The sequence below is a fragment of the Antrostomus carolinensis genome, unplaced genomic scaffold, assembly GCF_000700745.2.
Source record: "Antrostomus carolinensis isolate BGI_N321 unplaced genomic scaffold, ASM70074v2 scaffold50564, whole genome shotgun sequence".
Classification (NCBI taxonomy): Eukaryota; Metazoa; Chordata; class Aves; order Caprimulgiformes; family Caprimulgidae; genus Antrostomus; species Antrostomus carolinensis.
The window spans coordinates 684-14,185 of NW_010309643.1; the positions used below are offsets into that span (position 1 = coordinate 684).

General features: G+C 34.6%; 1 protein-coding gene across 1 annotated transcript in view; it reads left to right on the plus strand.

The window, feature by feature from the left end:
* Positions 1–971: 971 nt before the first annotated feature.
* The window catches only part of LOC104523546 (protein phosphatase 1 regulatory subunit 12A), a gene marked incomplete at both ends in the record, with an annotated part of 18,912 nt that continues 6,381 nt past the window's right edge, over positions 972–13,502 (plus strand). Inside the window, 7 exons of the mRNA XM_029084536.1 lie at positions 972–1,131; positions 2,991–3,135; positions 5,997–6,071; positions 6,512–6,600; positions 6,729–6,886; positions 10,145–10,272; positions 13,154–13,270. Of these exons, the coding sequence (XP_028940369.1) occupies positions 972–1,131; positions 2,991–3,135; positions 5,997–6,071; positions 6,512–6,600; positions 6,729–6,886; positions 10,145–10,272; positions 13,154–13,270 (872 nt within the window). The remainder of the gene's footprint in view (positions 1,132–2,990; positions 3,136–5,996; positions 6,072–6,511; positions 6,601–6,728; positions 6,887–10,144; positions 10,273–13,153; positions 13,271–13,502) is intronic.

Sequence of the window (13,502 nt, forward strand, 5' to 3'; positions counted from 1 at the left end):
TGCATACCTGTGTCTGAGATTAGACAAATCATACATGTAAAATAGTTTTGCTGAAGGTTGGCCCACTGATTTTCTGTTAAGAGGTCAACCTAGATAAAATTTGTGCTCTTGATGACCACAATTCCTAAGTCCCTTTTTCTCACAAAGTTGTCACCATTCAGTCAGCATAGATAGAACAATGCTCATGCATAGTTCTCTTCAAGATTCCTTTCCTGCTATGTTCTTTAGATCACTCCATGTGGTTGTAATTAAAAAAAAAATACTTGCAAATACACGCTTTGCTTTGCCCATTCAGCATCTGGGTTTTTTTCCAATCTGTTTAACTTCATGTGTATACTTGTAAATGTTACATTTTGTTCCCCTCTTTTCATCAGTGTATGATAATTTTTTGTGAGACGTACTGTAAAAAGTTTTCAGTGTTTTGGCGTTTTGTATCCGAGATGTGAAGGGAGATTTCCAAAAGCTTGGCTATTTGAGTATAAGGTTTGTATTTCCCAGTGACAGTAGACAAACCAGAAATTTTTTAGAAGCCATCTTTCTTATCAATGATGAGAAGCTAGGCTGTTCCTCTTCCCATAGATATTTCCTTGTATAAAAATTGTACCTGTTTTCTACTTTCTACACATACATCAAACAAGACTTATATTTTGGTTGTTAGAGTGATGGTAGACATTCTTAAAATTGAAGAGGCAGTTTTAGTAGCTTTCTTCTTTATTCTTTTTCCCTTATTTTGGGAAAAAAACTACATTATGCATGCAAAGTGTCATGCGGTAATGGATGTTTCCATTACCTGTTGGGATTATCCCATCTTCAAAGATAATCATAGCTAACTGTGAACATTATTCATATTGTTTAGCTGTTATTTTATTGTATCACATAAACATAGTATAAGATTTGTTACATAATTGAAGTATTTGAACTAAAATATGTTGTTTCCTCTCTTCCCCTTTCCCCCTCCCTACCTGAATTAGGGGTTGATATAGAGGCAGCTCGAAAAGAAGAAGAACGAATAATGCTAAGAGATGCAAGACAGTGGCTCAACAGTGGTCATATAAATGATGTCAGGCATGCAAAGTCTGGTGGGACAGCACTTCATGTAGCTGCTGCTAAGGGCTATACAGAAGTCTTAAAGTAAGTGTGGTTCACATGGAAGTTTTTCATATTTGATTGTCTTGTTGATGTAATGCTGCTTGGAATGGATAGGATTGGACACTTCTGACTTTTAGAGATTGTGTATTGGAAAATAACAGTCTCTAGAGCTGCCTTTTCCTCAAATCTTGATTTTATGTTTTCAAGCACTCATAAATCATGATGGTGTTAGCTTTCTACATTGTCTTTCAAAATATGAATGTAGTGTACATATTGAGCCTTAATGCTTACTTAAAAGAAGAAAGTTGACAAAAAAACTTGCCCTCTTTCTAAAGCCAACTGTGTAAACAGGCTTAATACCTTTTTACAATGCAAGTTAGCATTCTGGTTGATGCATATTTTCAAGACACCATATTTATTGTGTACGTAAAGCAGAGTTTGTAATCCAGTCCAAAGGTTTTTAGACCCAAAGAACAGAGAATTTCATTTGCTTTTTTGTTAAAGTTGTTGAAAATCATGACTCTTGAAATCTTTTCCGGAAAGCTTCAAGCTTTTTGTGTCCCCTAATTCACAGGTAGCTTTTAATTAATACAATACAAGTATATTTTGTAACAGAGGTTTAATTTGTTTTTCATCAAGCTCTGCTTTTATTGAAGTAAAGCATACTTCATAACATACTGCTTTACTGTGATTGTAAATGTATAAATGTATTTGACTGCTTTAGCAGTACTAGGAAAAGTTATATATTGTAACGTGAATGCAAATGACCACACATCCTGACTGTGTAAGTATTGCCACCTTTAAGGTCTGCAGTGCCTTGTAATGCTTTGGCAACACAAAGTTGAACAACAGAGCTTTTTAATCATTATAACCATTACATACAATTTACTGAATGGGAGTTTTGCTTCAGAAAACCCCAATTGTTCAACAAAATGAAGATAAATTATTCTGTTGGAAAGAATTATTTTTTGATTTTTTTTTTATTTTTTTTTTTAAATTGCATATGTCTGTAAGGGAGTTTTTTAGTCCAGTTCATGTACTTTTCCTAGGAGGAGAGAAGTATATATGCAGGCAATTTTTGTGATAGCTTCAGATTACCAAAAATGCGTGCTTTGTGTAGGATGCAAGAATGCAAGACTTTGAAGCTGAGCATGTGTGAAAGCTGACTCATAAGTATACTGGCTCTTGAGAAGCTGAGAGAATTGTTTGAGAATAATGATTATGTGATTTTTAATAATTATGGACAGTGTTTCAGAGAGCTGATAGCCCTTACACAAAACTCTTTGTCAGAGTAAATGTCTGTTGTCGCTTTGACATTCACGTCAAGAGCCATGCTGAATTTGAGTGTTGAATGCAGACTGAAAAGCAGGTCTTCTTTTTGAGGAGCTCTGCTCCTTCTCAAGAGAGTAACCGAAGCACCTAAACACGAGATTGTTACAACATCAAAAGTTAATGATAGGAGGAGGTGCAAGTTTCAAGCAACTAATAGAAGAATAGGAGGAGGTTTTAATAATTTACCAGATAAGAACACTGTATCTAACAATTTTTGACATTTTACAGCTCTCATTTCTTTAAAAGGGCTCTTCTCTATTACTGTACATTTAGAGAAAAATACCTAATTGTATAGAAACAATAGACTTTGAATGAAGAGGAAGTGAATAAAGAAGAAAATGGAAAAGGCTATTTTTCTTGAATTTTCCTTAAAAATATGTATACCTACTGAATAATGAAAAGGCAAATGTTTCTGTGAGGAAATAAAATGAGTCAATTGTCAATAGCCCAAATAAAATATGCATGATGAAAAGGGAAAAGGATATTATTGTAGAATAGTTTTATGATTTTACAACAATTTATTTATCCCTGTCAGTAATGTCAAGATCTAATTCTATTAATTTCTTTAGGCTTTTAATACAGGCTCGCTATGATGTAAATATTAAAGATTATGATGGCTGGACACCACTTCATGCTGCTGCTCACTGGGGTAAAGAAGAAGCATGTCGCATTTTAGTGGAAAACCTATGTGATATGGAGGCTGTCAACAAAGTGGTAGGATTTTTATGTAATCCTTGTCAAGATACAAAGTTCTGGTCTCTAAAGTGACTTTAGAAGCCAGGGTAAGAAAAGTGATGATAAACTGCTGTTTACTGTACGTGGAGCTTTATATAATGCATGTTTTGTCAAAACAGCATGTTTGTGTTCAAAACTAAATTCTCTGATTGTTTAAATTAATTTCTAGGTCGACTTTATTCTTATTTCTAAATTAAATGATCCATATAACCTTTGACATAGAAATTCAAAATAGAATGGGTTTTTGATATTTCAGAGGTACAAAATTGGAAACTTTATCAATTGCATACAGGCTTTAATTTGATCACTGAAGACCATCATGCCTTTGGGTAGTGTTTTAACTCTTAAAATCAGCTTGTGTTTGCATACTAAAGAGTTATGACTATAAACTGGTTTGGGTGGACTGGAAGAAACTTGTAGGCATCTCTGAACTCCCTAGACGTAACCTGAATGCCTTCTAAGCTGTATTTGCTCAACTTTTACACAAAGACCTGTGTAGCTTGCTGGCTTTGCAAGATCCTGCTCCCAACAGATATAAATATATTCATGATTCACGTAGCCATCACAAGGATCCAAAACTTTTAATTCAACTGTGTAAGTGCTGAAGTTCTCTTTCTTCTCTTTGCACCATGTTTTACAGATAGATTCAGATCTGCTTCCACTTTCTGTCAATACTGTATATGTAAATTACCTGCCCAATTTTTAAGATGTATTGAATTTTTTCATAAACTTTTAAAAATAAATTAGGGAAATATGCAGATACAGGTAATGAATTGGCAAGTACTCTATAAAAGGGCAAAACTACTTCTGCTTGACATTTTTAGTCTTTGTCACTTTTTCTTCCTTCTTGCTTATAATAAAATACGGAATTAAATTTCAGAGCTTCAACTCTTTTCCTGTGTAATGCTTACAGAACTTGTAAATATTAGCTGCATAACTGTAGTTTGTATCAGGCAATCAAAAGATGATGCAATTACTTGAAGCCAGTTTATCAAGTTATCTGTTAGACTTTTTACTGGTGGTGTGAGAATGTGGAGGGTGGTATTCCGGAGAGCACTCATAAAAGTATGTTCAACTTACCAGGGGCAAGAATAATAATAGAGGAGGTACAGACAGATATAAACTGTTTCATTTGGTGTATGGGCTTGTCTGTGCAAGCTAGGAAAGTTCTGCCTGTTGTGTTCTTAAGTAAACCAGTAAGCATTTTTGCTTTTGGTGATAGGAACATTGAGAATTCCTCAGGATTTTGTTTCAGTTGTAGGTGCTTAGCATCTCAGAGAACTCAACCATTATTGTTTAGGCACTTGACTTCAGATATTAACTTCTATGAATTGGGTTTAGATACAGACTTCCAACTACAATACATTTTTTGCAAAGTGATTTTTTTTTGTGGTCAAGGTAGGTCTAACTCAGATTTTTTGGAAATAAACCCACTTAATAGCTACATAAAAATAGAAGGCCAAATCAAAAACTCTAGTCTTAGTGCAAATATAAACTTGAGATAATTTTGTTTAGTTTCCAGTTTAGTTATGCTAAATTGAATAGTTCATTGCCCTGTTTTGGGCAATGCTTGTTGAAAGGTGCACATGCTTCTTCTATATGGTCAGAAGTTCTATGGATGTGAAAATTAGTGATTTTAAAGTCCATCTTTTCTAACCAGTTAAGATAGCCTTCACAGCGTAATTAGGTATATGTTTGCCTTTAGTTAACATTTTGAGAAACTGAAGCAGAGGCAAATATGAACACATTTAATTATTTTTATAAGCTGCTGTGAGAACTTTTAAATGACAGCTCTGTCTTTATTGCTGGTTATTGTACAGAAGTACTTACTTGACTGATCTTGTCACGATCCTCCCAACATTTCGGTACGTCCACCCAGCGTGTTGATGCAGCTGCGTTTATACCTGCGGATCTAGGACTTTGCCTAGATTCCAGCCTTCTTGTATTTGAATGCAGCCTTCCAAATACAAAGCATTGTATTGCAGTACCAAAGTAAGTTAGGCTTTCTTTGTGAAACTGTGTGAGCTTCAGCCTTCACCCTTCTCATCTTCAAGCAGAGTTGAAGAAAGGGAATTTTTGAAATACTTGCCAACTCAGACCTTAAAGATAGAATCTCGCATCCTCAGGGCATCTGGTCTAGTCAAGAACTGCAGTGACTATGTAGATGTAAGATATAGCAAACTGAAGAAATTCCAGCTGACAGCGTTACTCTGCATCAGTGAATCACATTATGATCTGTATATTCAAGTACTTGTCTCATGGAAATCATACGCTAAGGGAGGATAAGAACAAATGGTTGTAGCATATCTCTTCTAAAATACAGTTTTACTGTAAAAATGTGAAAGCATGACTGTTTAAATTTAGTATAGCATGCTTAAATAATTTAAACTTTAAAAAAAACAAGCTGTACATGGTAGTCTAAGATGGACAGGATATTGAACTGCTCAGTATCCATCCATACAACTGCCTAGACTAGTTGTTTGGAACTGATATTGTGAAAATCATATTCTTTCAATCTACTCTTTTCTTTTCCTTGATAGTTTTTTTTTGCATTCAAAGAACAGCAAAACTTTATTAAAGTCATATTTTTATCTCTTTAAAAATGTGTTTATTCATCAGGTATAGATATTTCGGTTTCAATTACCTAAAAAAAGTAATATTGCAAAATTGTTTTCAACCACTGAAAGACTAACAGTTTGTAATAGAGCTTGGCTTATACTTTCTAATTTCTCTTTCTGAATGTGCTCCTTACCTGCATCATCATGTGATAAGGCATCATAATCCACTGTATTTAAATTCTGCTATACAATTACAGTGTTTTACTTCTTCCTCTTCTCCAGGGGCAGACAGCGTTTGATGTGGCAGATGAAGATATTCTAGGATATTTAGAAGAATTACAAAAGAAGCAAAATCTGGTAGGCCTTTTACATATAAAGATATATATATATATCTGTTATAATTTATTATCCATATGATTATGGTACACCACTCAGAGCAGCATAGAGATTAAAAACAAAGGTTTGATTTGGGGCTTCAATTCACGTAATGCCACAGCTATCTTAGAGTTATTTCATGCTCTTATTTGGTCAATTATAGTGACCAGAAAGCCTTGGAAGAAAGAAGGTGCTCTTCTACTTGCCTCTCTCATGGGCATTTTATGATCTGAAACATCAATAATGAACGACTTACTTAGAATAACAGTTTCTGAGATTTTGGAATTTTGAACTTCGACACTTTGAAAGCTTATACACATTCCAGTGTTTGTACTAGTTAAAGAAGATTTCCATCCATTTGTAATTTTGTTACACTGATACCATTCTGTCAATTTAACTACATCATTCTATATGTCTTGAAGCTTCATAGTGAAAAACGGGAAAAGAAATCTCCCCTGATTGAATCCACAGCCAACATGGATAATAATCAGACACAGAAAACATTCAAAAAGTAAGTAAACTAGGAAAAACTATAAGCTCTTCATAAAAAGACAAATTTACAAGCTATCACAAAGTCCTGCTTGACAGGCTTGAGTAAATTTTTCAGGACATAGTAAATATTTTTCTTTTCAAACTCAGTAAAGAGACATTGATTATGGAGCAAGAAAAGAATGCATCGAGTATAGAGTCTCTGGAGCAAGAAAAAGCAGATGAGGAAGAGGAGGGAAAGAAGGATGAATCCAGTTGTTCTAGTGAAGAGGAAGAGGATGATGATTCGGAATCAGAAGCAGAGACAGGTATGTTGTTGTCTTTAAGTTTTTACTTTATAAATTTACTTATTTAATATCACATAACACAGAGTTAAGTATCTTAAATTTCACTTATTCTTCTGCATTTCACTAAGTTTCCAATAATTTTAAAGCAAGTTTGTGTATTTCTGCAGTCAAGTAATAACACAGATATCTTTACTGGTGGCTCTTTAGGTCAAAACTATTAACCTTCTTATTTGATTGGCTATTTAACAATTGATACTTTTAATTAAATAGTTGGAATAATATAAGCCTTAATTAGCTTGTCAGAAAACATGGAAGTTAGGAGGTCAAATCAGAAATTACGTTTTTATAGCAGTGTTTGCTTGTAGAACTGGTATAGAGTTTGGAAGAGAAGCGCAAACATTCTCATTTGTTCTCACCACCCTGAAGTAAATCCAATGAACCTGCAGTCTTAGCTGAGGTATTCATAAAGTAATGATGCTTTTATTTACTGTTCAGTGTGTACTGAAATAAACTTTGAAATGTGCTATTTTAATGTTAACAGTTACTTTATATACAACTTCCTTTCAAGAGGACAGTTCTTTGAAAAGTTTGGAATTGTGTGCAAAGAAAGACATTGCTCAATGGAATTTAGTTATAGTAGTTATAACTAATAGTTATGTGTTTAGTTATAACAGTTATTTAGTTATAATTAACAATTATCCGAGTCTTAAAGCAAGTAGTGATATAAGAACAGTATAGCATCTTTTTCTTTCAAATCAGAAAACAAATGTCAGGCAATCAGTGTTTAAAGATATATATGTTAAATCCTAATAAAGTATTTTAGATACAGTGCAGCAGTACAACGTAGATGTTATAAGTAGCCATTCTTTTTGGTGAGCTGTCAGTTCTAATTTTAGTACGTTTTTTCCAATTTCTTCTGAAAAGTTAAGATTAAGGAGGGATTCTAGACCTAACCAATATATCATAAATATTTAACATAGTCAGAAATACAAATAAGTTGCGAAACCAAACTGTCTATTATGATTTAATTATTTTTGCGTTTTGAAATAAACCAGCGTTTCAGTGTTAAGCTGGAAAAAACATTTGTCAAGCTTTGTAATTGGTTTTTCATGTTAGTACACTTGCAACCCTTATTTACAGAGACTGAGCTTTGATAAACTCAAACCACTTGTAATATAGAACATGTAGTAATTTCTCAGTCACTGAGTCCTGAACTTTATGACTCTGGTAACTGTGTTCTCTTCGTTACCAGTAGATAGTTTGTGCCAGGAAAATTTGACTGTGACACAAGAATTAATTTATGTAAACTTTGGGTTTTTTTAATATCAACAAAGCTTTATCATACTTTATTTGGCAAGCTAGACTTTAAGCTTTTCCCTGTAGAACTGCATCTCTAAATTCAAAGCTTGTACTTTCCCTTTTTTCCCATTATTCAGTTTAAGGTAGTTTTCTAGTGAAAAAATTTAAGATTATAGGAGCATTCTGGTTACAAAATATTATAACAGTGTTCCATGTTCTGAAGTACTGGAAACTGATTTATAATCTGTTGGGATAATGTAAATGTTTTCCCAAAACTTATGTTCTATTTCATTGATTATGTGAGAATACAGTTTAAAAATAAATACATTTCTGTCTGTAAGACCAAGAAGGGAAATATGAATATGAAGCTAGCATCTCCTAAATGACAGGGAACCAAGCTGAAAAATAAAACTTTAAGCAGATTAGGTTTTTTAACTTAATTTGTTTAAGGTATTTTAATGTTTTTTGAAAGTTGCTCAATCATGCATACAACTATGTTCTTGCTGTCCTTGAAATAATTTCAGAATAGAGTTATGAGAAACACATTTTTCTTCCATTCTTTCACTCTTGATAACTTTTTCTGTGTATTTTAATGCTGTATTACGCATTTGCAAATTTCCAGCAGATCTGCCTGTGCATCTTCTCAACTCATACTGTCAGTCTGCACTACCCTGTTGAACTTTTTGTCACTATGACCTAGAAGGTTACTACCATTTATTTTCACTTGTGTTTAAAAATAACTTTCCATGAAGTGCACAGTTAGTCATATAAGCTGATTTTTTAATATTTGTATTTATTTACTGCATAAGTAATTATTCAAAACATCATTAAAACAAGTGTGTAACAGCAATACCACTAATTACACTATTTCCAATCATAGGTTGGTACTTCGTTGAATTTGGATGTTAGATGTGAGAACACTACATGAAAACATTGCATACTTTCTAAATTAACTGCTCCTATGCTGTATGGGTAGTGTACATAAAGGTGTGTTTATAGCAGGGCCAAAAACAATGGGATTGAGCCCCATGTTGCTCCATACTGCACAGATAGGATGTAGCATCCTACTCCAGACAATGTAAAACAGAAGTAAGGTGTAAAATTATGAAGTTCAAGCAAGCACAGTGACAACAGATACTGTATCACAACCATGAAATTTTCTGTATGTTTGGTTAAGGTGCACAGACAAAGGACAGAGGAAGAAATGTGAGCAGGAAGGACAAAACAGAAGAGGGTAGAGTAGGTAGACAGTGACACTTAGGTAGGAAAAACAAGGGACAAAGAAGGAATGAGATAAATGGCAAGTCAGAGCTCTGGAAGGTGAGTCCCTACCTCAGCTTGTTCTAGTGACCAGAATTCCTTGCCTGAGTTTTCCATGCAGTTAATTATTTCTTTGCACTCAGCATACACAGTTATCCAAGAATAAATGTTTTACTTTGAATTAGCTTCTTCTGTAGTTCTAATTAACTATTAGATGCCAACTAATATAACTCCTACTGTTAAATTTTTATGTTCATTAGCCATCTACTAAAATATAGACTGTCTGAGGAGGCAATGGAATCTCTGTCTCTTGAGGTTTTCAAGACCTGACTCATCAAAGCCTTGAGCAACCTGGTCTTTATGCAGTATTGACCCTGCTTTGAGCAGGAGGTTGAATTAGGTGACCTACCAAGGTCACTTTCCACCCAAATTACTCTCTGGTTCTCTCTCTGCATCTCTGAGTGTTTAACACTTGCTGAATAACAAAAAAAAAAAAGGGGGAAAAAAAAAAAAAGAAAAAGTTACAGGCATGACCGCTATGGAGAAAAGATGGACCTAACTAAGATACAGATTGGAAGTGAGGGGAGAAAAGACTGAGGAATAAATAATAAATGCTGTTCGGAAAGCTGACTCTCAGATTTGTTCAAAAGAAACTCTGTTGTAGAAGTGAAGAAATTGTGAATGAAAAATGAAAATTAAAATCTTGTAAATATTTTGCAGATAAGACCAAAACCTTGGCAACTGTAACTAATAATGCAAATACTACAAGTACACAATCAGCATCAGTAGCTGTGACAGCACCTTCAGTAGCTGGTGGCCAAGGGGCACCTACATCACCTGTTAAGAAGGTAAAATAAAATAACCTTTCTTGTGATTTTAAATTTCTGTTCTTCTGTGTAAGCATACTTTTTTTTTTATTCTTATATAAAAAGTGCACTGTATGAACTGATGAAAATATACATAGATTGCTAAAATATTTTTTGTTTTTCTGCAGAAACTGTGTTCAGTTTTTTGAAATTTTGAAGGGCTTTGATTCTAAACAGGGATCTAAAATACAGAACTATGAAATAACTGTAAATAAGATCCTTTTAAAAAAGCAAATATCTATTGGACTAGTGGAGTTCTTGTTTTTCTGAAGCTAAGCTTCATCTTTTGAAAGTCTTTTCTATGCTAGATTCCTCCAAGATTTTTAGAAACGACAGTTCTAGTGTCTGTCTGTGCCTGTATTTGTGATGCCTTCAAGGCAAGGGAGGCAGGTGTGACTAAGGTGCTTTCAGGAGTCCTTAGAAGCATTCAGCTAGTGCTTAGGCACAGAAGTTGTGAATGATAACTGAAATAAGAAGTAGAAAGTGCTGTAGGTCCCAACCTTGATTTCAGTATAGTTAGGACCTCATGGAAGAGCTGGAGAATTGGGACACGTATTTTATTCAATGCACACCTCAAAACACACACCTAGGAAAGCCATATTGCATGCAGGAAGCTTTTTACAGCTTGATGTGAAAAGTTAATTGGAATTAATTGTGGTTTTGCTTGTTAAAGGGAACATATATGTGCCTGGGGAAAAAATTTACAGTAGATAATAATGCATAGTCAGAAGGTGATATACAAGTCAAACTTTTAGAATATCAAAGCAAACTGGATAGTAAGCCAGTAAGGTTTCATTTGTCAATCATTACAAGTTTTCTATACTTATCATCATCAAAGTGTAACTCTCTACCGATGCTTCTGAAAAGCGTGTTTAGGAGAAATAGCCATGATATACTGAAGCCACAGTAGAGAGAGAAGACATACTGCTGGGCAAATAGTATGTATTGTATTTAGCTCCCAGGGGCTTATTGGAGTTACACTTTCACATTCACAATAGCACCTGATGATGGTTCATCTTACAAAGTATACTTTCATGTAACAAATGGAGGGACTATATTGCCCAACTACATCATATTATGTGATACTGTACAATAGGGTTGGGCCAACCTTCGGAGCTGCTTTACAAAAGTCACTGTGACTGATGTCCACAAGATTTATCTCAAAAACACATAAGAGCAAAAGGGTAGTTCTAGGCATGGCTCACTGGCAGGAATGACTACTGTTTCCCCTCACTGAGCTTTGTGGCTTGGCAGACAGTTAAATTCCAGGGTGACGTTGTGACGTTAATCTAAACAGTTTCTGCTGGCTCAGTAAGGAATTATGGTTCTCTGTCATGGGAGCTGCGTCTGCATCGCTCAGAACTCAAAAGCCACAAGTTCTCCATGCAAACCACAGCAACTGCATGAGCGAGGGAAGACACTGTGAGCAATTGCTGGTTTCCTAACTGTGCCTAACTGGCATGAATTCAAATATATAGTGTGAATTTTACTGCAAGGAAATAGGCTTACTTTATACAGTTTATTTTTTGAAATCACTTCAGTGATTTCACAAATAGAAGCATTTGTGACGGTTGGGCAATTTAACTGATGTGCTCTCCACCCAGTTTTTTTACTGCACTTATCTTTGCACACTGGAGATTCTAAAATATCTTAACACTTCATACACTTAATTTTCCTTGTAATTGTCTGAACTTCATCTTGAAGTCAAAAGTTTCTTAGCTTGTCCCTTCCAATCAATTTATTTCATATTATGCAAAAACCATCTCAGCCATATGACCTTCAGCAACAGGGCATTACCAAATTGTTGCTAGCTGGAATGTAGCTTGGCATTACAGAGTTGAATGATCAAATAGACATAAATTTTTTGGTATGTGATTAAATGACGATGAATGGGAGAGAAATAACTTTTTTATAATAAGAAGAAATAAATATGATTTTAAGCTGAATGATAACCTTTTATAAATCATTAATACACTGGCATTTAGTTTGTTCCAGTTTTATTATGCAGTAATTAATGGCTTATCTTTTGCTCTTAAAGGTGAAAGGTGCAGGTTAAAATAAATTACAGTTACCTTTCTAATACCCTATGTGAAAAATTCAGGGCCTTCTGTAGCTACAAAATAAATGCAAATTTATATCAAGACTGATAATCTTGTAACATAGCAGGTACATATGATCTAGAGAAGTAGTTCCAGCTCATATCAATGAACAAAAAAGCTTTAAACTGTTTTTAATAATGAAGGTAAACCAGCACTGTATGTGTGATGTTTCTCCTACTCCTGCACCTGCCTTATCAGGTTTGCACCATCTGTGCTGCTGCAGCTGCTTTTCTGCTTTTACACCGTACATGCCAAACTGTATGTTGCTCACAAGTGATGTAGATGCAGTACACTGAGCTTGAATTTTGGTTTTCTTGAGTCCATATGGCATTCAGAAATGCTGCTTTACTGAAGTACTTTGCGAATGAATGTATGGGTTTGACAGCTAGGCTAGCATGGGATGTGATTAAGGGGGATATGAATGTAATATAATAAGAAGATAAGAGGCATGTTGGGGTGAATCTTCCAGTATTCTCAGCCACAGGACCATTTAGGCCATGGACCTTATTAGGTCAACAGGCTTTGCTGTCCTCTTCTATGCAAACTGTAATTCTGTCTCTGAATTAGCTAAACAAGCTGTGTTGTGTTTAATAAGAATCTGTTACTGAGGTTTTAATTCTCTTACTGCTTTTTGTTATTTTGTGCTGTAATGAAGTGCTACGTAACATAAACATAGGAACAAACTATGTGGTTTTAAAACAACCTTTTGTTTCTATTTTCCATTCTTTCAATCTTCATCTTTGTCTTGTCTTAATTGGCTTTAGTATGATTACATTCCTCCTATCATGCCTGTCGTGGAGTCAGTAGATCCTGCATCATGGAGGCAGGGCTTGCGCAAAACTGGCATTGTTCTTGTGCCCAGTAAGGGTGAAAAATCTATGGTGAGGTTCTGGTGTGCATAGGTTTATGTACAAGTTGCAAAATAACATATTTAATCAAAGTATTGATAATGGATTTGCATGTTTCTAAGTTTGCATCTCATGATCACAGTGTGTATTGCAAAGTGTGGGTTTTTCTAAGCTAACTTTTAGAGGAGTAGTATACCTTGACCAGTCTTACATTTCTTATCTTATTAACTAATTTAAGAGAAGAGTGTGAAGGTTGTCTCTCACC